The following is a 21,221-nucleotide window of genomic DNA, read 5'->3' on the forward strand; positions in this document are numbered from 1 at the left end:
GCATCATTTGTATAAACATGTTTGCAATCGGGACCGCAATCACAACAAACATATTTGAACAGCTTTTCTGCTTACGGTGCACAACTTACGGGATATCCTGTATAATAAAAGACATGCAGAAATAATACTTCATCTAAGAAGCCATTTGCAAAGACTCATTTGGCTTATTAATGAGATATACGGATCCAGAAATGCCAAAGAATAAAAACAAGTTTAAAACATCATATTTACATTTTGTTTTTTAACTTTGAAATGGTCTGAAATGCAGGTTGAAGAGCTATTAAAAAAAAAAAACTAATTTAGTGCGTTAATTATTTTTTTTAATATAATAATTGAACATTTACATTCATATTTAGAATATAACATTTAAATTTTAAAAAAGAGAAGTGCAAAAGTGAAATACAATATATGCATAGTGTATCAAGTAGAAATAATCGTATTACAGTAATACAAGTTCATAAGATATTTTATCAAACATTGAATTCAAAATTTGTAATGAAAATATCAATTTAAATTGTAAAAAGTGACATTTTTCATATTCAACAGAATTCAATCTTATTAAATTCTACTTGAACACACAAGGTATGACATTTATAAAATACGCACAAAGGTTGTTCGATTTTCTCGTCTCTTCCTTTGCATTTTAACGACAACGGAATGGAAATTAAATAGGAAAAAAAGGAAGATAATTCATAATTCTTTCTTTCCATTTAAAAAAAAAAAAAATTACTAAATTTAACAACAATTAAATAATAATAATAATAATAATAATTTCAAATTGTAAATAAAATTATGAATATATATTTAAATATTTTTAATATATCACAGTTTTCATTTTTCATTTGTACAATATTGAATGCGTCAATTTATAAATCATAAAATTGAAAGTTTCCGTTTGAAAGCTTTTTGGCTTACGAGACATTATGTGAGCAGCCGTTTTTATGTAACAGTCGGAGAAAAATGATTTCGTCCTTTTTCTTACAAGAAATCGATTTTAATCGATACAAAATATTGGGATAATTTTAATTCCGACAAGAAAGGAATCTTATCAAAGTTTATATTTTCTGATTATATATTTAAAATTTTGTTTTTAATACAACTCGGTTTATTAAAAATATTTCAAATTTCATAATGGTCCACAGTTTAAGATCGAGAGTGGCGAATGTAATGATCGGACGCTCAAATTGATAAACGGAGAGCAATTGAACTACGTAACTTATCGTATTTATTTATTAATGTCCTATTCTAATGTTTTAAAGTGCCGATAACAAGCCGTCTTTTCTATTTTCGGAATTTTTTGATCGCTAAATAACGTAAAAAGTTTATATAAATTTAAGTTCGGCTTATATTAATTTTGATTTCCATTAGTTTTATATTTTGTTACATTCTTAAATTAAAATGAATATATCTAGAATAATTAAGAAAAGAAAACTTCATATAATTCAGTTCATTTTTCTATTGTTACTTTTCCGATTTATTCTAACTAAAATAAATTTACTTCCTCCTTTAAACACAGTTTTAGACACTATAGTCTCTCAATCCATTATTTTTTTATTTAATATGCACTGTATAATAACCCAAATAATACCCCAAAATTTTTGCCATCCTAATTAAATGACGATAAACAAAAAAAATTCATCTCAGCTGATTGTTTTAGTATTTATATACATTACTGTTCCCACAGTAAATTTGAAAATATACAGGGTTGTTCCAAACAATGGAGACAAACTTCTGGAGTGGATTCTTAGCAGGACAAATAACAAAATTGATCTGATTAACATGTCTGAGAACTGCACACAAAGGACATAACGCTACACAATAGTGTTATAAACATATCTCGTGGAATATTACCAAAGTTTATACTTTCTGATTGCAAGTGATCAAATCACGAATCACCTCATGGTATACCATAAGGTGGTGCGTGACCTACTGACCATTCTAATACCTGAAAACAGTGGTGCACTCAAGATTTAATCTTGGGGATCTAAGTTGAACAGATAAAAAAAACTTTTTAACGCGAATTCAATAAAATTTCCGCCTTAAGTAACCACTAATTCATAAGTAATATAGAACTAGAACACACGACACAATATATATAAAAAATTGAATTTTAATTAGGAAAATTAGAAAATTTATTAGCATTTCTTTTCCTTTTACTTTGGGAGTGCCAGGGTCCCTTGGTCCACCCCCTGGGTGCACCACTGCCTCAATGATTACATTGGGAAATGATGCATTATACAACATTCTAGGGCAAGCATTTTTATTTCTTCAACTCCTTAATCAAAATCAATCTGGTTAAAAATTAAATATTAAGACAATATTTAAAGTGTCTTTCCTGTATATTTGTAATACAATTTTATTCATTTATAACAGATTATTTTTATCCAAATACTACAGTATTAGTACTTGCTTACATTCTATTTCATATATTAATAAATAAAGCTTTTCTTTCAGATAAAAATTAGCAAAATTTTTGATGTTTACTTTACTTATTTATTTTATAAATACACTTGGAAACAAATTATTAAAATAAGCTGAGAAATGCACGTCCATTTTAATGGTGCACCTAGAATAACTATTAGGTTTAATTTGGATCTAGACCCAAATTTTAATTAAATTTATGCATAGTTTAATGTAGATTAAACAGATTATGTGCAACATCAAAATACATTTTTCAAAATTATCTATTTACAATTGAATACGTGTTATTGAATCTTGTGAGCTTTTTAATGAAAATTTAACCACATAAAAGTAAAATATTACTTTATATTTTATTTTTATGTGGTTAAATTCATAACAACACTAAATGCATTAAATTGTTTAGATATACTGTATTTATATCCTGAAATAAAATAACTATGCCATATTAATTTAATTCTCAAATCTCAAAATCTAAGTATCTTTATGGTACCATTCTTTCAATACAAAATAAAATTATTCAGGTTTAAAATGTATAGATTAAAGTTTTTATCTGTCTTTATTCAGTATTCATCTTAAACATTAAACCAAGGACCATTTTGAAATGATATTTATATTTTTAATTTTACTTTTCATCTATTATCAGAAGATATATACTTCTAAAGAATTTTTTTTTACATTTGGAAGATTCGGTGAGATGGGAGGAAGGAAGATTTAGTATAAAGCAAATCCATTTATGTAGTTAAAACTAAAAAAAAAACATAACTAATTGTCTTAATAAATAAAAATAAATATTTGAGATTATTTAAAATTTAATTAAACGTTTATATTTAAAACAGCACACAGAATATAAATTGTCTAAAACTAATAAAAAAAAACTAAACAAATGGTTGTTAAATACAAGATATGTTCAATAGAAAACCAAGAAAGTGCCTTTAAAAGTTGAGAGGATGAGCAATAGCATAGTAATTTTGATAACAGAAACTTCCATGTCAGAGGCAACACGTTGATGCACAAGATAAAATAACAACTGATAAAATAGTGACACTGCTCCAACAGTGCACAAAGCAAGAACAGTGCAGTGTTGTCCAGTTTTTTGACAAAAAATCAAATAAACATCCATTGGCACATGCAGGTACAGTAAGCAATGGCAGGGAGAGCAGTGAATGTCACGGAGAATCTTCCACAGAACCGTGGCTGTTTTGGAACTTTAGAACTCTACTCGTACACCCAGTGACAAACTCGGAATTTAATCATGGGAAAGCTGAATTGAACAAAAAACCAAGTTTTGAAGTGAAATCAATAAAATTTCCATCTTATGTGACTGCCAATTCATTAGTAGTCTAGAAATAGATGATGCAACAAATATAAATAAAACAATAAATTTTAATTAAGAAAAACTTTTTGGAAAATTTCCTTATTATTTTTTCCTTTTTCTTTTGTGGTGCCAGTTCCTTTGTACTCGTGTACTTGTCTCTTTATTGTACCTGCACGTACCAATGTATGTCAATTGGTTTTTGTCAAAAATCAGACAGGACTACACTGCTGGAGAGGTGCTGCCATTTTATTGATCTGTTGCCTTGGTTGATGTTCTTGCACATCAACCATGTTGCCAGTTGCAGTTACTGTTGCCTCTGACTTTGAAGTTTCGTGTGTCAGAATTACTATGCTATTGCTCATCCTCCCGACTTTTAAAGGCATTTTTACAGTTTTCTGTTGAACGTGCCTCGTATTTTCAAACCGTAGATTACTACTTTTAAATAAGCTCATGATTTATACAACTATTTTTGTATTCTTTACGTCAAACTACAATCTGAGTATTTGTAATGCTTACCAATTAAATGTAATCTATTATACATAATTATATATAATCTAAATCCTATTGTCCTGAAAACTTTTTATTATTTAAAACTGTTAATCTTACCAGGAACTGTCCATTAATTATGTGTACAGTTTAAAGGGGAGGAGAATCACAAAAAGTGCATCATTGTGCATAATGCGAGGGAAAGAGTCAAGACATTGTCTATATAGACTTTTTTTGGTGGTATTTTAGTGACATACAAATTTATTCATATAAACCTACTTACTAGTCATGCGAATAAACTATCAGTCAGAAAATATTTGCTGAACTGAATCATTCCTTCAACATTGGGGATTCGTGAACTATTGTATATGTAACTAAAGAGGAAGGATTTTTCCAAAAGTACATCATTGTACACGACAGACAGAGAAGAAGTCAGAAATGACTCAAAAACTGTACGCACAATTAATGAATAGTACCTTATGACTAAATTTAAACATTTTTTTCAGTAAATTTATCGTAAAAAAATTTACCAATTCTGGAAATATGTTAATAGCATTTAGAAAAAAAAATAAATATAACTATTATAACAACAACATAAACATTCTACATATGATAATTAAACAAAAAATTTTAAATCTCTTACTCGTGTTCTAAATTATCTTTCCTTAATTTTAACATATACAGTTAGTATTGTATATTTTAATTTTAAAACAATAAAAAGTTGTAATAATTTATGAATCAAACAAACAATACGTATAACATACAGCCATAACGTTAACGTTATTCATAAACGACAAACAAGATAAAAATACATATATAAAAATTTCGTAAATCACATATACCACACATATATAAGAAATAAAACTACATGTACTGTACCATATAAAATACATCTATTACAAGTGCCATAATTCAAAATTATTTGTTTTAAATTAAATAAAATTGTTCTATAAATTGATCAAATGTCTCTTTCAACTTAATTATAATCTTTGATTTAATATTAGTCGTTTTAAATGGTTAGAAAAGAATGAAACTTCAAATATTATGTTATATAACAAGTAAATACATTCAACATTTTTTCAATTTTGAATCCATCTGTATAATATATCTAGAGTACAATTTTATATATATATATATATATATACAGTACAAATTTATAATTTTGTTCTATTAAAGCTTGCTGAGTAAAAAAAGTGTTTAAGGCAAAAGGGCAATTAGTTAATTTGACAGTGTCGACTTCTCATTTCAGTATAAAATGGAAATTCTAGTAGAAAAAGTTTACATGGTAAGATAAAAGTATTTCTCTTTAAATGAAGTATAATTTAAAACATAAAATGGGAAATATTTCTGTGTTTGAAATAAATATTTGATAATTAAATAGAATTTTATCAAATTTGCACTGTTAAAGTAAATAAAAAAAAACAACAAAAAAAACAAAAAAAGACTAATTTTAAATGAAAAATTAGAAATAAATACAACTAAAGTAATTTTAAAACTTCTTAGTTGTACCATGATTCAATGAGACAATTCTCTTTTTGTAACATTAGGGACGTAATTCATTTGAAAGCACAAATTACTTTATGGTAGTTTCTTCTTTCCGTCCATTCCCTTTCCTGTAATTCTATGGTAATTACTGTAAGGAACGTAAGTTCCCGAATGATTGTTATAAATGAGATTGTTTACATGCAAACCATTACAGCATACATTTGGGTGATGAGGAGATCTAGAAAAAAAAAAAAAAAAAGATAATCACTCATTTCATGTAATAAAAAATATTTTAATATAAAACAGGAAATAACTAAAAAAATTTTATGGTATTTCTCACTGAGAAAATTACTGTAATATTTATTCTCTATTATAGAAAGACTTGAACTAACTATTGCATTTTCACGTGTATAATCTGCAGAAAATTACTAGAACAAAAATAAAATCTTTACATAATCCATCCTACTGTATACCAATGGGAGCAGCCATTGTTCCATACACTTCAATTCATAATTGCAATAAATTAGTAACATACAGATATTCAGATTATATGAAGAACCATTTAAGGAAAAAGAAAAAAGCATTGTTTCTATTTGGATCTTGATTTTCACTTGATAAAGTGCTCCATTAAAGAACTGAGCTGAACCATAGTGACTAGTACATCATCTTCATTAGAAGTATAGCTACTTAAATGCTTTTTATTGATTATTTGATATCTCATAAACACTTTTTTGGTTTCTTTAGGGGAGTTCACCATCCCCTTGAAATTATTCTTGACTGATTAAACAAAATAATATTTGCATGAAAAAGGACAAAAAAAAAAATACTTGGATAACAACTTAATCATTTCAATGTAATACAGTCAAATCCCTCTACAGCAACAAGAAAAAATATTGTTGTAAACAGATATATTGTTATAGTGAAAATTTTTAAAAAAGTCTCCCCCCTTCCTCATTTAACATTGTCGACATCATTTCTACAAAGTTAGATAATGTTAGAACAGAAAGCCTTAGCATTATTAAGCTCTTCTAGGAGAAGATTTAAGTGATTTTGCATATTATTTCTACAGTATAAGTTAAACATCAAAATCAATCAGAACCTGAATCCTAGGCAAAAAAAGTCTTCCTAGTTTAAATAAGTAAAACTAAAAATAATTATATTTTAGAATTATATTTTAGAATATAATAAACTCATTTAAAATTCAATAAAGCTCTCTTCAAAAGTGTACAGAGATGTCTTAGTGTTGCAAATTACACTAATTCTAAAACAAAAAAATGTTTTGTTACAAATACTTTTACCTAGTAAGATCAGTTTCTAGTTAATTTCAAGGTTTTACTGTAACTTACGGGTTTACTATAATTTATAATTTCTTGAAAAAACTGGAAAGGATAGATCAAACCCAAAAAAGTGCAAAACTGTCTAGAAAAAGTTAAAACTTGTTTCCTTAAAAGTTATCAAAAAATTATGCTCAAAAGCTCATTTCAGCCTAAAATAGCAAAAAATGTTAATTAATTGTAAGCACTAAACAAAAACTTTAGATGCTAAACTACCAAAAAACCCCTCGTGTAAATCTAGCAACCCTGCTCATCAATACCGACGACTACTAACTTGTAAGCGGAGGTAATGTCCATGGCAGAATTGCTGTATTAATATAGCACATTTTAATTCTAAAATCAAAGTGGTAAATTGATAATGCAGTAAACTGAATTTTAATTTTATTGTTGTAGAGAAAGGAAAATATTGTGTATTTTACAGATATAATATAGAAAAAAATGTATTGCGAGACACAGATTTATCACATTAGAAGATATTGTTCAAATCAGGAAAAGTTGCATGTAAAGCTAATACACACTGCACGGGGAATACATTTCTTATCATTATGGATATATTCATTGTTATATCAATACTCGCTGCACCAAAATTTGACTGTTTAATTTTATTACTATGTACAGAAAAACTAAATTTGAATCTAAAAGAACATTTTAACTATAAAGGTTTTATATGTTAATGAAAAAAAATAAGCAAAACTTAAAAATCGTATAAGTTGGGGAGAAAATAAAATTGAATCTTTTGTTAAAAGTTTAATCTCCTTAAAATTTACATAAAGTTAAATAACAAATTTACTTAGAAAACCTATTCTGTTAACTTACTCAAACAACACCCAAACCATATAATAGCATAAACAGAATCCTCCAATCACAATTATTCCAATAATTATACAGAAAAGTATTGGAACATGGCGTACCTGAAATAACAAACAACAAATTATTTTAAAATATTTTTAAATTAACAGACTATAAAATTTAATTTCGAAATTTTAAAAAAAGCACTATAATAAAAGAAACTATTAAAATTGCTTAAAAACTTGCTGAGAAAATTTTTTTTATTTGCTTACTAATTCTAGAATTTTTTTTAAGACTGTAGAACACTGCATAAATATAAATTGATACTGATTAAATATATGTACTATAACTTAAAACTTTACGCTACACTAAAATATGATTTATTTCAAGAAATATATCTTACGTCTTCTTGAAAATCTTCCCAATAAAGTTCGCAAGTCAGGTAGGAACATATAGCATTTGTTAAGTCATCTGAAATGTATTAATTTTTATTAAATTAAGAAAAACTTTTGAAAATATTATGGTTTTCATTATGTACATTTTGTACATCTTAAATTTACATATTAGCTGTTAAATTATCATTACTAGAGAGTATTAGTTATAATATTAACAAAACTTGTTTATTTAACTTTCTTAACTGACTAAACAGTAGAACTCTAACAGTGGCATGGCAAGGGGGGCAAGGGGGTGTATCATGTACCAGGTGCCTTCGCAGAGAGGCGACCAAATGGTCTCCAAGACAAACCATATGTGTTTCTGGAGGGAGGCGCCAGTTATGTTCAATATGCCACTGAACTCTAATCATCTGAGCCTCAGTTTTCAAACTATTCTTTTAACAATAATTAGAATTATAATAAGGAATTGCAATAATGACACTTTTAGACTTTCAGATTTTTATCTAGCATATTATTCCTTGTTTAAATCATTAATTTTATTTTATTACAGTATTTAGATGATAAAATTTCAATTTAAATAACATTCTAAACTTTTTAAAATTGATATATTTTAAATATAGATTAAGGAATATTAACATATATTTCAAAATACAAACTGTGTGAAAATTTAATTGTTATGTAATAATTTAATTAAAATTCCAAATTTAAATAAATTTTCTTAATATCAATTTAATTTTGTAAAACGTACTATTATATGAAACAAATATAAATTAATGTACGAAACATAAATATAATATAAAATTATAAATATTTTTACCTTCTATATCTTGGAAATCTTTCAGAGAAAGAGTTGTTAACAAACCGATAATGCACTGTCGGATTATGCCCTATAATTATAAAAGTATTAATCCTCAAATACATTTTACATAAAAAATATAAGTTTCCAATGCTTTCATATTATTGAGATGTTAACAATTACTCTTAATATTTGTCTATACAGTATATAAAAAGTCAAATACTATATATATTTATATACCTATTAAAAATAGACAGAGAAGCTTTGTCTACTTTCTGACACTAATGGGAACAAAACAAAAATAACAATAATAATAAAATATTTAAAAGCCTAATATTGTTCTTATTGTGTGACATTTACAGAGCCAAATAATAAGATATTCTATAGAATTTGAATATTCAATTTCGAAGTTTTCATTTCACTATCTTCCAGTTAATGTGAAAAATTAAGACTAAAACCAAAAATTTTTTATGCAATTCAGTTCATCTATACACACCGGGGTGAAAACCATATACTTCTCTTGTAAACCTTGTCACCGGTGCTGCCAATATTCGTACGCTAACGTTTTCGGCCCTTCACTAGGTCCTTCTTCAAGTGAAAAATTTATTTGATTTTCTTTTTTGACCGTTAAATCGAAGAATATCCACTTTTTGGATAAAATTCGAATTGTTCGATTCCGTATCTATGGAAATCGCGTATCAATAATATTCCAAATTTTACGCAAAATGATCATGCGCTTATTTTCGTGACGTAAACTATCAAAACGCTATCCAATCGCATCTTTTCCATGTCAGTTCCTTGCAACGACCTCTTTAATCATTTTGCCTCCGTAGGTTCGAATCAGTGTCCTGAATTAGCATTTGCCATGCCAAAGATAATTTAATCTCGTCGTTTGAATTGATCGGTTGGGTGTACAAGAAGGTTTTACATATCTCCACTTGCTCTAGCCATCGAAGGCGGTCTGTGTGTCGTGTGGCAATGAGAAGTTTAGCGCTCGCGAAGTCTGCTGTTATTTCTTGATCTGAAGCGTAAACGGCGAGCGCAGTGTTGTTTCTGTTATTTCTAATATCCTGCTGATGTTCTTTCCACCTAATTTCAACGGATCTTTTTGTGGCGCCAATGTACATTAATTCTCTGTTAAATCTATGGTCCTTTAAAGGGACTGCGTACACCCCTGGGAGTTTTTTCTTGTTCGGCCTATCCTTATCGTTCCGGAGGATTTGAAAAATTGATGGGCATCGTCTGTATGCGATGCGTATTTCTTGCTTCTTCGCAATTCTTCTATATAAGGATGCCAACTGGGGGTTGAATGTTACCGGTACCATTCGTTGTGTTATCCAACGGTTATCCAAGAAAGGCTCGGATGCGCCCTAACTGCACGATACAGGAAGAAAATGAACTAGATCTTACGGCACCAAGTACCGAACAGGACCCAACATAATTGCAGTTATACGATATGGGATGATTTGGAGCTTCCTACAAGTGTCCAACGGATACTAAAGCTTGGCCCGAAGTACGCACCCACACCCCGCAAGAAAGAAGCGGTTAAGGCTTGTATTCCAGATATTGAAAATGTTATTATAGGCATGGATGAAATTCAGAAAGAGTATTACAGATGGGTGGCCGCATGCAGGATTACGAACGGCAAAGCCTCCACGCAAGAATTTCGTTTCAGGAACGACCTATCTAAGGCAATTAAATGGTTCCGGGATAACGACATTGTATTGGTCAGAGCCGATAAGACCAAAGAGTTTGTGGTGATGAAGAAGGAAACGTACGAAACAGGGCTACTAGAGTACATTAACGATACTAGATGTATAGTTCAAAGGAGCGACGAGATTGAAAAGCTCCAGAACAGGGTTAAACGCTTCTCGAAAACGAAACTGGCAGCAAGACTTGGTATGAAAGATATTATAGTGGAGGCTCCCGATACACCAAAACTCTTTGCTTTTGCAAAAACCCACAAACAGGGACGCAAACTCAGACCAGTAGTGGATAAGGCAGTCGCCCCCACTCGTAAGCTGGAGACTGCAATACATAAGATTTTAGAGCCGCACTTACAAGGATACCAATTCTCCATATCCGGTTCTGAGGAATTGTTAGAAACTCTTAGAAGCACGGAACGCCTGAATCGGGTCTCCGTCATGGATTTCCGATCCCTGTACCCATCCATTGAACTGCCGCCATGTTTTTGCACGCTTAGAGACTTTTTATTCCAATACGTCAACGACGAGAGGATGCACAATCAGATTTTGGAATTGGCGCACTTAATATGTTACTGCTTGATTTTCCAATTCGGAGGAATCACTTACAAGCAGGGAAGAGGCGTACCCATGGGCAGTGCGGTCTCAGGCGACCTTTGTGAGCTTGTAATTCGGCAACTGGAAGAGAAGATAATTCCACCATACAGTAACAACATAAGATTATATACAAGATACGTGGATGACATCATGGTACTATGGAGAACGGACATAGACATCAATGTATTCGTAGAACAGTTTAACGACAACCGTTATGACCTCAATGTTGAGCTGGAACAACATAGCGAGACAGCGGTACATTTCCTGGACCTGAGCATCGAGCTAAAGGAGAATGGCATAAATACTTTCGTTTACCGCAAAACAGATAATTTCCCGATATACATACCAGCGGATTCCTGTGACCCGCGCCAATACAAAATGACGGCGTTCAGCACTCTGCTCAAAAGAGCGCACACGCACTGCTCGACACGGGAAGCGCTTGAACAGGAAATAAAGTACATACGAGAAGTAGCAAAGAGACACGGATATCATCGATTAATACGGAAGCTAGAGAAGCAGTATCAAGATGGTACGCGTCGGACGCCACCAACTAATGACACCTCAGGACAGTCGACACAACGAATGGTACCGGTAACATTCAACCCCCAGTTGGCATCCTTATATAGAAGAATTGCGAAGAAGCAAGAAATACGCATCGCATACAGACGATGCCCATCAATTTTTCAAATCCTCCGGAACGATAAGGATAGGCCGAACAAGAAAAAACTCCCAGGGGTGTACGCAGTCCCTTTAAAGGACCATAGATTTAACAGAGAATTAATGTACATTGGCGCCACAAAAAGATCCGTTGAAATTAGGTGGAAAGAACATCAGCAGGATATTAAAAATAACAGAAACAACACTGCGCTCGCCGTTTACGCTTCAGATCAAGAAATAACAGCAGACTTTGCGAGCGCTAAACTCCTCATCGCCGCACGACACACAGACCGCCTTCGATGGCTAGAGCAAGTGGAGATATGTAAAGCCTTCTCGTACACCCAACCGATCAATTCAAATGACGAGATTAAATTATCTTTGGCATGGCAGGTGCTAATTCAGGACACTGATTCGAACCTACGGAGGCAAAATGATTAAAGAGGCCGTTGCAAGGAACTGACATGGAAAAGATGTGATTGAATGGCGTTTTGATAGTTTACGTCACAAAAATAAGCGCATGATCATTTTGCGTAAAATTTGGAATATTATTGATACGCGATTTCCATAGATACGGAATCGGACAATTCGAATTTTATCCAAAAAGTGGATATTCTTCGATTTAACGGTCAAAAAAGAAAATCAAATAAATTTTTCGCTTGAAGAAGGACCTAGTGAAGGGCCGTAAACGTTAGCGTACAAATATTGGCAGCACCGGTGACAAGGTTTACAAGAGAAGTATATGGTTTATAAAATTTTTTATGATGAGTTAAACAAGCTTATGCTTAAGAAAAATTTTTTCTTAATCTCAATTTTTAGTGTCTCCATTTCTCTTTGAACTGTTTTGCTATATAATAAATATACATACATACATACAGGAGAGAAACTGTTGTAAACAGAGGAACAGAAAATGGTTGTCAAAGTGGTAAAGGTTCCACATGGCCCAAGCACCGTGGATATATATATATATAAACAGGTAATCTGCACGGGTAACAGCTAGTGTATATATATACACTAGCTGTTACCCGTGCAGATTTTGCAAGCAAACACTATTTATATTCAGTATTTCAACAACCATAGTAATTGTTATATAACACCTACCACTGAGAATGATGAGAATGATAAGAATTGCTGAGAATCAAACAAACTGTTTTCAATTTGATCAATATTCTGGAACGTTTACAATCGTTCTATAATCGAACTGATATGCAATAACAAATTTGAATTTAAAACGGTTCAAACATTTGGTTAAAAAATCGAAATATATAAAAATATTTATAACAATGTCTGAAATGTTATCAATTTATACACCTAAGTACTCAATGAAGACTAAACGTAGTTAAAAACAAAAAATCCCATCTAAAATAGTACAGTAGAAGCCATTCTTCAGGTTAAGCCTTAATTCTCTCCCTCTCACCTGCGGGGAAATTTCGAAAAATCCCTTCTTAGTGTGCATTTTCACGACGTACCCTAACTGTGTACCAAATTTCATCACTTTAAGTTCAGTGGTTTGCTCTGAGCAATGATGAATCAGTCAATCAGTCACTCAGTCAGGACAACTAATTTTATATATTTAGATCACGGATATTTTATTTAATACATACAATTAAATAAAATGCTTCAAATATTAGATGCATTTTCACATTCTGTTTTCTATAAGTTGCAAAGTATATCATTTGACAATAAAGTATTACTGTATATATTACTAGATGGAGAAAATTTTATTGCATCATTCATGCTTTAAAGTTACAAAAAAAAAAAAAATTTTTGTTTAGAAGCACAAACTTAATATCCTTAATACAGTATTTCATAATTTGTCTATTTTGTAAACTAGATATTCAAGCTATTTAAAATTTAACAATCTCAGCAGGGGGGGAGGAAAAGCTACATACGAATTATGTATGAATTTAGTTTACTTTCTTAGAACATATTGACATTTTAAAATATATTGTATGGAAGCAAAGTTTTGCAAGTGAAAAATATTAAAAATAGAAATTGCCAGAATTACATAAAATCTAAATTAAAATTTGCTTCTTTACCTTACATTTGTTCTGTAAATTTTTAAGTTTTTGTTCATCACAGGATTCTGATGACTGGAAGGATTTGTTTTCTTTTTTCAATTTATTTTCCATATTTTCATCTATACTATGGCCTAATAACTTTTTATTTCTGTTATACAAGACGCTCAGTACATCACATCGCATAATGTCACAGAAATTTGCAAGGCACACAGCGTCTTCTGCCTTTAAAACAAATACTCTGTATTATTAAATATAATTGACAATATTAATTAAAAATTTTATAATTTATAATCATATCTGCTATAAAAAAAATTCATTATTTCATTTAATTATATTTTTTTAAACTGAAAGTGAATACTGATATGTAATGTTTTAATTTCAATAGCTTAAATATTAAGCTATTGGAAGTCTTGAACAAAATACTATATAATTATGCTACTTAAACACAAAATTAATAGCTACATGCAGACTTATGTATAACAATTCTTACTGGACTTGTTGATCTCCCATGTGTTTTGTCCCAATGACCTGCAAAAAGTTGTTCACAATGAAATTTCTGACCACATGCAGGACATGTCCATTCTTCCATTTCACTAGAATCTCTTTGGGGCCACCAAAATATATCACGTTGGGGATGGAAAGGGCATTCTAATGGCAGAGTTACACGATATCTATCCAGAATGGGTAGAAATTTCTGAAAATATGTAATTTTTTGATGATAAATAATTTTTAAAAACTTTTAAATTACAATTTTAAAGTAGGAGTATTACAAACCTTCATAATTATATGTTGGACAAATTTTGATTTTTCCCAAGAACAAGAAAAAAGCGTAACAGAAGGTCCATTCCATCCCACATGGGACAGCAACAGCAAAATCACTACCTATATGCAGACAGAGCAAAACAAATCATTAAATATTAGCTTTTACTAAATATTTAAATAATACTATCATTTACCATACTAATAAAATTACTAAAACCTCTTACTAAATTAGTAAGCTCCAATGGTTCCCAACCTGTTTGCTAACAACTACTGAGAGGGCCAATCAATTTATCTCAAGGATTGATAAATTACTAAGGCTCATTCGGAGCCTTAGTAATTTATTTTAACAAGTTTATTTTTATTATATTAATATTTCAAAACGTAAAAATAATAATACATAATAATTATTGACATATCATTGAATCTTATTTCAGTTTTTATTTCATCCTATTTATAATTTATTCTTATTTTGTATCAGTATAGAAAGAGGTTGGTAAATTAAATATAATTTTTGAAAAGGGTCAACAAGCAAAAATGATTAGAATCTATAGTGCTGGCAGGATTTATTTCAGGAAGTGCATCAATGTGCAATACATTAATTGATTGAAATTAATTACTGTAGTATTGGTTACACAAAATTAATGAAAATTTACAAACTGATAAAGATTGACTTTTTCCTTTCCACATTTTTTGTTTGGGTTAGAAGGTACACTTGCATCTCCATAGTTGAAATCCGTCGGGAGAACTGCTCGATAACGGGCTTGGCTGCCCAAAAATGTGGGAGGAACAATACTTTATTGACAATTGTAAATTTAAATTAAGTTTAGTTTGGGTTTTATTATAAAAATCTGAGTTTATTTATTACACTTACTATTATTATTTGCTAAATATTGAAATATTGAAATAATGAAAACAATTAACTCAAGCAAAATTTACAGATATATAGTTTTTCATTATTTTCTACTCTTAACATAAAATTTTTAATTAAAAATTCTCACTAATAATATAAAATGTAAAGTTCAATACTATAAAATTGCTATAAATTGCTTTATTTGATAATGTGTCAAGCTATAAAAATTCTTTTAAAAATATATTTGTATATTATATTAAATGATTATACTGTAGTATATTAAGTATTACTATTATTACCACCTATTCGTTTATATATTATAAATATCAATTGGTCTATAGATTTTATAACAGTAAAAACTAAAAAATGTAGAGTAGCCTATCAAAGATATTAAATAAATCAGAATTGAGTTTCATTGTTTTTGGACTAAATTTTCAGATTAAATTAATTTTTTATTTATTACAAATTTGTAAATAAAATCACGGTCAGTCGTAAGAAAGGAGGAACATAACCGGGAAATATTAAACTATTCTAAACCAATATCCAGTAACTATTTACTTACAATCATTTTTTTAAAATTTATAATCAATCACTGAAGAAAATTATGATGCCATCAATATTGGATTTCTGAGACTGCAGAAAAGAAGAAACACTCAAGTAAGCCATCATTGGAACCATAATCATATTATGTCATCATTTGTAAAGAGAAAAGAATGTGATGCAATTTCTTATTGTATTATTGGTTTTCACACAATTGGTTCTATAATACTGGCAAGATTTTTTAAAGATTGCTACAGTAATGTTATTAATGACACAAAAAACCTTACACACGCTGTTTCTAGCAATTAAACTAATAAGCGCAAACGTTTTCGGCCATTTTGAAAGGCCTTCTTCGGGTGCACTGAGGTCGGTCGAAATGTTGGTTAGCAATTTTTTTGCTAATCAACGTTCCAACTTTTGTTTGCTTACCAACATAAGAACTTTTGTTTGCTTAACAATGTATTTCTCAGAACATATCTCCATTGTTAAGTGGCACATACCTGTACTAAGGAATTAGATTATTAAATATTGTTAAAATTTTTACATGAATTTCTTTTGTATTTCAAATCCTAGGTATTAAAGAAATTTAAATATCTTGTATTTAGGATACAATAACTGATAGGAAATTGTCAAAGTTTAATTACATTTACTTTCATTTATACACAATTACAAAAGAAGCTAATAAAAGCACTAATAAATTTTCTTTGCAACTGTAATTTTAAATTTTATATGTGGTATATAAAACTTTAAAATTAAAATACATATACAGTCAAACCTGTTTTTATGCGCTCTTTTTATGTGCGATTTTTATTTGTGCGATTTTTTTAATGCGAATTTTTAATTTGTGCGGTATAGTTGGCGACTAGTCTCGTGCGATTCGTCGTGTCTCACGTTGATTTATTATAGCTAAATAAACTTATTATAGCATAAATGCACTTATTATAGTAATATTATTGCATGAATATGCGAAAAATGAAATAATTTACTTTTTAAGTCAACAAAACACCACCTGGACAAAAATATGTAAAACAGACGATAGACCAGACGATGCAGTCGAGTGCTGACATCTGTTGTCAATAAATTCTATTTCGTACGGTTTTGAGTTATTTTCTATGTGAGACTTTTTTTATGCGGTCCCTGTTGACCGCATAAAAAAATTATTTTTTTAATTGTGTTGCGAAAACTATTATTTACAGCCATTCGTGAAGTTTCGTGAGATTTTTTTTAATGCGTTTTTTTTAATGCGGTCCCTATCCCCCGCATAAAAACAGGTTTGACTGTATATAGTTATTTCTTAAAGGAACCACTTAACAGTAAAAGTAGCTGCTTGTTTTTTTCAGTTATTAATATCTATAAAAACTAATGTACTACTATAAATATGTAAATATTTTTCAGATTGCTGACGCAAACTTGTAATATTTATAAATTATTTAATGTTATTTTTAAACGTAACATTTTATAAGTGTTATGTTTAAAAATTTTCTCTGAAAAGATAAAAATTGTTTTTATTTAATCTTTATATCTCTGATAATCTGATAATATTCAACTTTACTGACAATTACTGACATATTTAAGATCTTATTTTAATATTAACAATTTAGCAAAATAATTATTGAATACTATTGATATGTAGGATTCTTTTATCTCGTTTGTTCAATAATTTTATAATCAAAAAGAAATATAGGCTATAATATATACCAAGATAAAATATTAATGAATCTGCAGTCATATCCATTATGTCATAGTCATTTCTTATTGAAAATAAGTAAAAGCTACTTTTTGATCTTTCAAAAAAACATTTAATATATAAAGAAACTTAAGTTTGTTTAAAAGATGTTTTCAGTATCTTTTACAATAATATTTTTCAAAATATCCTTTCATAATTTTTTTTTAACTTGTAAGAAAACAAAGAAAACAGAATCTCTCTTCCATAACTATTGATAAAACATTATTATTAATTATTAAAAATTATGATCTACTTCTGAAAAAAATTTCACTAATAAGACGGCTTACATTTTTTCTATGTTTATATAACTTGATTATTATTAACTATTTATTGTAATTTCTGTACTTCAGAAAAAATATTGTGTATCTAAGATTTATTCTTGTTTGCATTTTTACTCTATATTTTATTATTATTTTGAATTTAACTCATTATTTCAGTGTTTCTTTATATTAGATATTATCATAAATAAGCCCTCTCCAAAAAATAAACCATTGACTTATTCTAGAATACTGGATTTATTTTTAATGCCACAAATTCAGAGATGACAACTTTCTCCAAAGTAAAGGCCAGAAAATGTGGATGTCCTTTCCAAATGACAGATTATAAATCCAAAGAATTCACAATGAAAGAATATAGAAAATTAGCATACGAGTCCAGCATTGCTTGGGAAAAAATTAATAACAGTAAAGATTAAGATTATTATAGTATTTTGTACTTCTAACCCTTCTGTTATATTATATTATAGATTTTGATTTATATTTATAAAGATTATACTATGTAAAAGTTTATCACACCAATCTAATACATTTTAAAAATTCTTTAAATTGTGTACAGTAGAGAAATAAAGAATTTTTAAAATGTCTTATATTGGTCACTTAATATGACAAACCCTTGCATAAGGTAACCTTCGTAGTTATATGAATCAAATACTATAATATAACGTACATTAAAACAAAAACCATATAAAACCACAATTTCATTGGTCAAGTAGATAGCAACTGAAAATATGATATCTTAAAAAATTTAAGATATCATATTTTTTTTCTATGTTAGCACTAATGAACTGTTCCATTCACAGTCAAATAACAAATGATAATCTGCCAACGAATCAAATTTCGTAAAAAAACGAACCAAATATTTAAACTCGGTACCCTCAAAAACCACTTAATTCATATTTTGTGCTTGCCAGCAACCTTACATTATGTAATTTTCCTATTTGATTGCAATCATACTGCTGGTCCAATAGAAAGAAGAGGCTGTTGTGGAAAGAGGTTAAAGTAATTCAACCAATAGTAGTAGTTGACCTCCTGCTGGAAGGGAGGATGGTCAAAGACTACTAATTAATACTGGTCTAGTATTAATATTTGAAAAGTGATTCGTGTTAGACAGGTTGTGATTGCCCTCATGTGACTGAATTTGCTAACCTTAATATGTCTAAAAAACTTCATATAAAACTTGTTTAAATACAAAAATCTTGTAGAAATGCTAGAATAATTCCTTTTATATGATAATAAAAAGTTTAAATTTTGGCAACAGATTGTATAAACTATGTGAGAAGTATGTTCTCATAAATATTGCATTTAGAAAAATTATTAGGTTGCAATTTGAAAAAATTGTACACCTATAAATTCTGACTGTCGTCCCCATTTGTTTGTCTGTCTGTCCTTCCTAAACTCTAGAAAGAAGTTAAATAGATGAAAGTTAGACCAGATGTGGAAAGCTTAGGCAGGAGGCCCAGATTAACTATAAAGGAACTTCCCATTTGGAATGGAATACTTTAATTCAAAATTTCCCCCCAAACAAAGTTAGATAGATGATCGATACAGCTCTATTGCTAACAAGAAAAGTAGGACATACAGGAGCAAGACACCACTAATTGTGATGAAAAGTTGCAGCACTGCATTGTGATGATGTCACAATAAATAACCACTCATTAGAATTAGTTTGGTTTATTTGGTTACTGCAACACAACACAAATGATCTGCCAAGGAGGATGCATCTCGGAAAGACTTTTATGTAAAGTCGACCCCAATTAAGTGTTAATAATGTAAAGAAAACCAAGAAAACCAGATACTCCACATGGCTAGTGCATTGACCATGCGCAAACCCACAACCAACTACTGGGGTTCGGTGGTTTTATCCACTCGGTTACCAGAAGGTACTTATTGGGATGCAATTTCAAAAAGTTGTACTTATAAATTCTCACTGTTGCTGTTGTCCATCTATTCATCTTTGTCCTTTAATCTCGAGAGCAAAGTTAGAAAGATGAAAGTCAAGACCAGACATGGAAATCATTATTGTAAAACGCACGTGGTGAAAAAGAGTCCAACGAGGAGAAAGGAGAAAATTAAACTTCTTTATTTTATTTTTCACCCACGTTTGTTAATTTATACAGGATTATCATTTGTATTCCAACACTCCTTGGACAAAGGTCATAAATTTTTGACACTCGGGCAGAATCGTTATTCTAAGATCTCGCGACAAAAGAATTGAGGTACACGACGCGTTACAAAAGGAACGCGAAAAAAGAAACTTATAACTAATTACTTAAAACTACTTATACTAGAGAGGGAAAAAGAAGGTGTAGATAATAGGATAGAACCAGACAAGAACAGGTACCCAAACTTAGCTAGCGAACTCGTGGTGGTGGCTATAACTCAGGCCTTCTTGGACGATACGAAATTCGACGACTGTAGAGTTCGAATTTTCTCCTTTCTTTGTGTTTCTTTTGATAAACTTCCAGAAGGGCTTTTGTATTAGATTACTAGAGTTCCTCTTTAGATTCTGTTACGTTCGGCTTGCTGCCTCTTTCGTTCTCCCGTTGGTGCGAAAATTTTGGAAACCTCACCAAACACGTTCTTACAGCTTGATGTCTCAGCCAAAAGTGTCCAGTCTATCTCCCTTTTAGCCCTTCCAGGCTATCCGTTTCTTTTGTCTTATAACCAGTTTGTCGCCACCCGCTGAGAGAAGTTTCCAGAAGAAGAGGGACAAGGAAACAAAGAGTAGAGGAATAAAGGGAAATGGGAAATATATATATACAAATAAAATATACAAAAAAAGATATGGCATAAGACCACATCATTAAGAGAAAGAGAACCAGATTAATTATATATAAACTTTCAATTTGTACCACAAGTCACGTTATTTCAATTTAAAAATTTTCCCCCGAACGGAGATACATAACCAGCACGATTCTATTGCAAACAGGAAAAGTATGACGTACAGGGGAAAAACACTCCATGCAAGTAAGTGCTATGTGCTACCTGTCGCAGTAATGACATAATACCACATCTATTTCGCACTATATCATTGCCCCAGTAATTCAGTGAATATAAAATTATATTCTT

The 21,221-nt window shown here is 29.9% G+C and overlaps 1 protein-coding gene across 4 annotated transcripts in view; it reads right to left on the bottom strand.

Moving 5' to 3' along the window:
• Positions 1-5,132: 5,132 nt before the first annotated feature.
• LOC136971600 (uncharacterized) overlaps positions 5,133-21,221 on the bottom strand; it is a 63,876-nt gene continuing 47,787 nt past the window's right edge. For all 4 annotated transcript variants that reach the window (XM_067266068.1, XM_067266069.1, XM_067266071.1 and 1 more), the window contains 7 exons: positions 14,771-14,878; positions 14,487-14,690; positions 14,015-14,218; positions 9,043-9,112; positions 8,234-8,301; positions 7,858-7,952; positions 5,133-5,945 (listed from right to left, as the gene is read on the bottom strand). In XM_067266068.1, the coding sequence (XP_067122169.1) occupies positions 5,801-5,945; positions 7,858-7,952; positions 8,234-8,301; positions 9,043-9,112; positions 14,015-14,218; positions 14,487-14,690; positions 14,771-14,878 (894 nt within the window). In that variant the 3' untranslated portion in view covers positions 5,133-5,800. The remainder of the gene's footprint in view (positions 5,946-7,857; positions 7,953-8,233; positions 8,302-9,042; positions 9,113-14,014; positions 14,219-14,486; positions 14,691-14,770; positions 14,879-21,221) is intronic.

The sequence above is a fragment of the Centruroides vittatus genome, unplaced genomic scaffold (genome assembly GCF_030686945.1).
Source record: "Centruroides vittatus isolate TY-2023 unplaced genomic scaffold, ASM3068694v2 contig_2634, whole genome shotgun sequence".
Lineage (NCBI taxonomy): Eukaryota > Metazoa > Arthropoda > Arachnida > Scorpiones > Buthidae > Centruroides > Centruroides vittatus.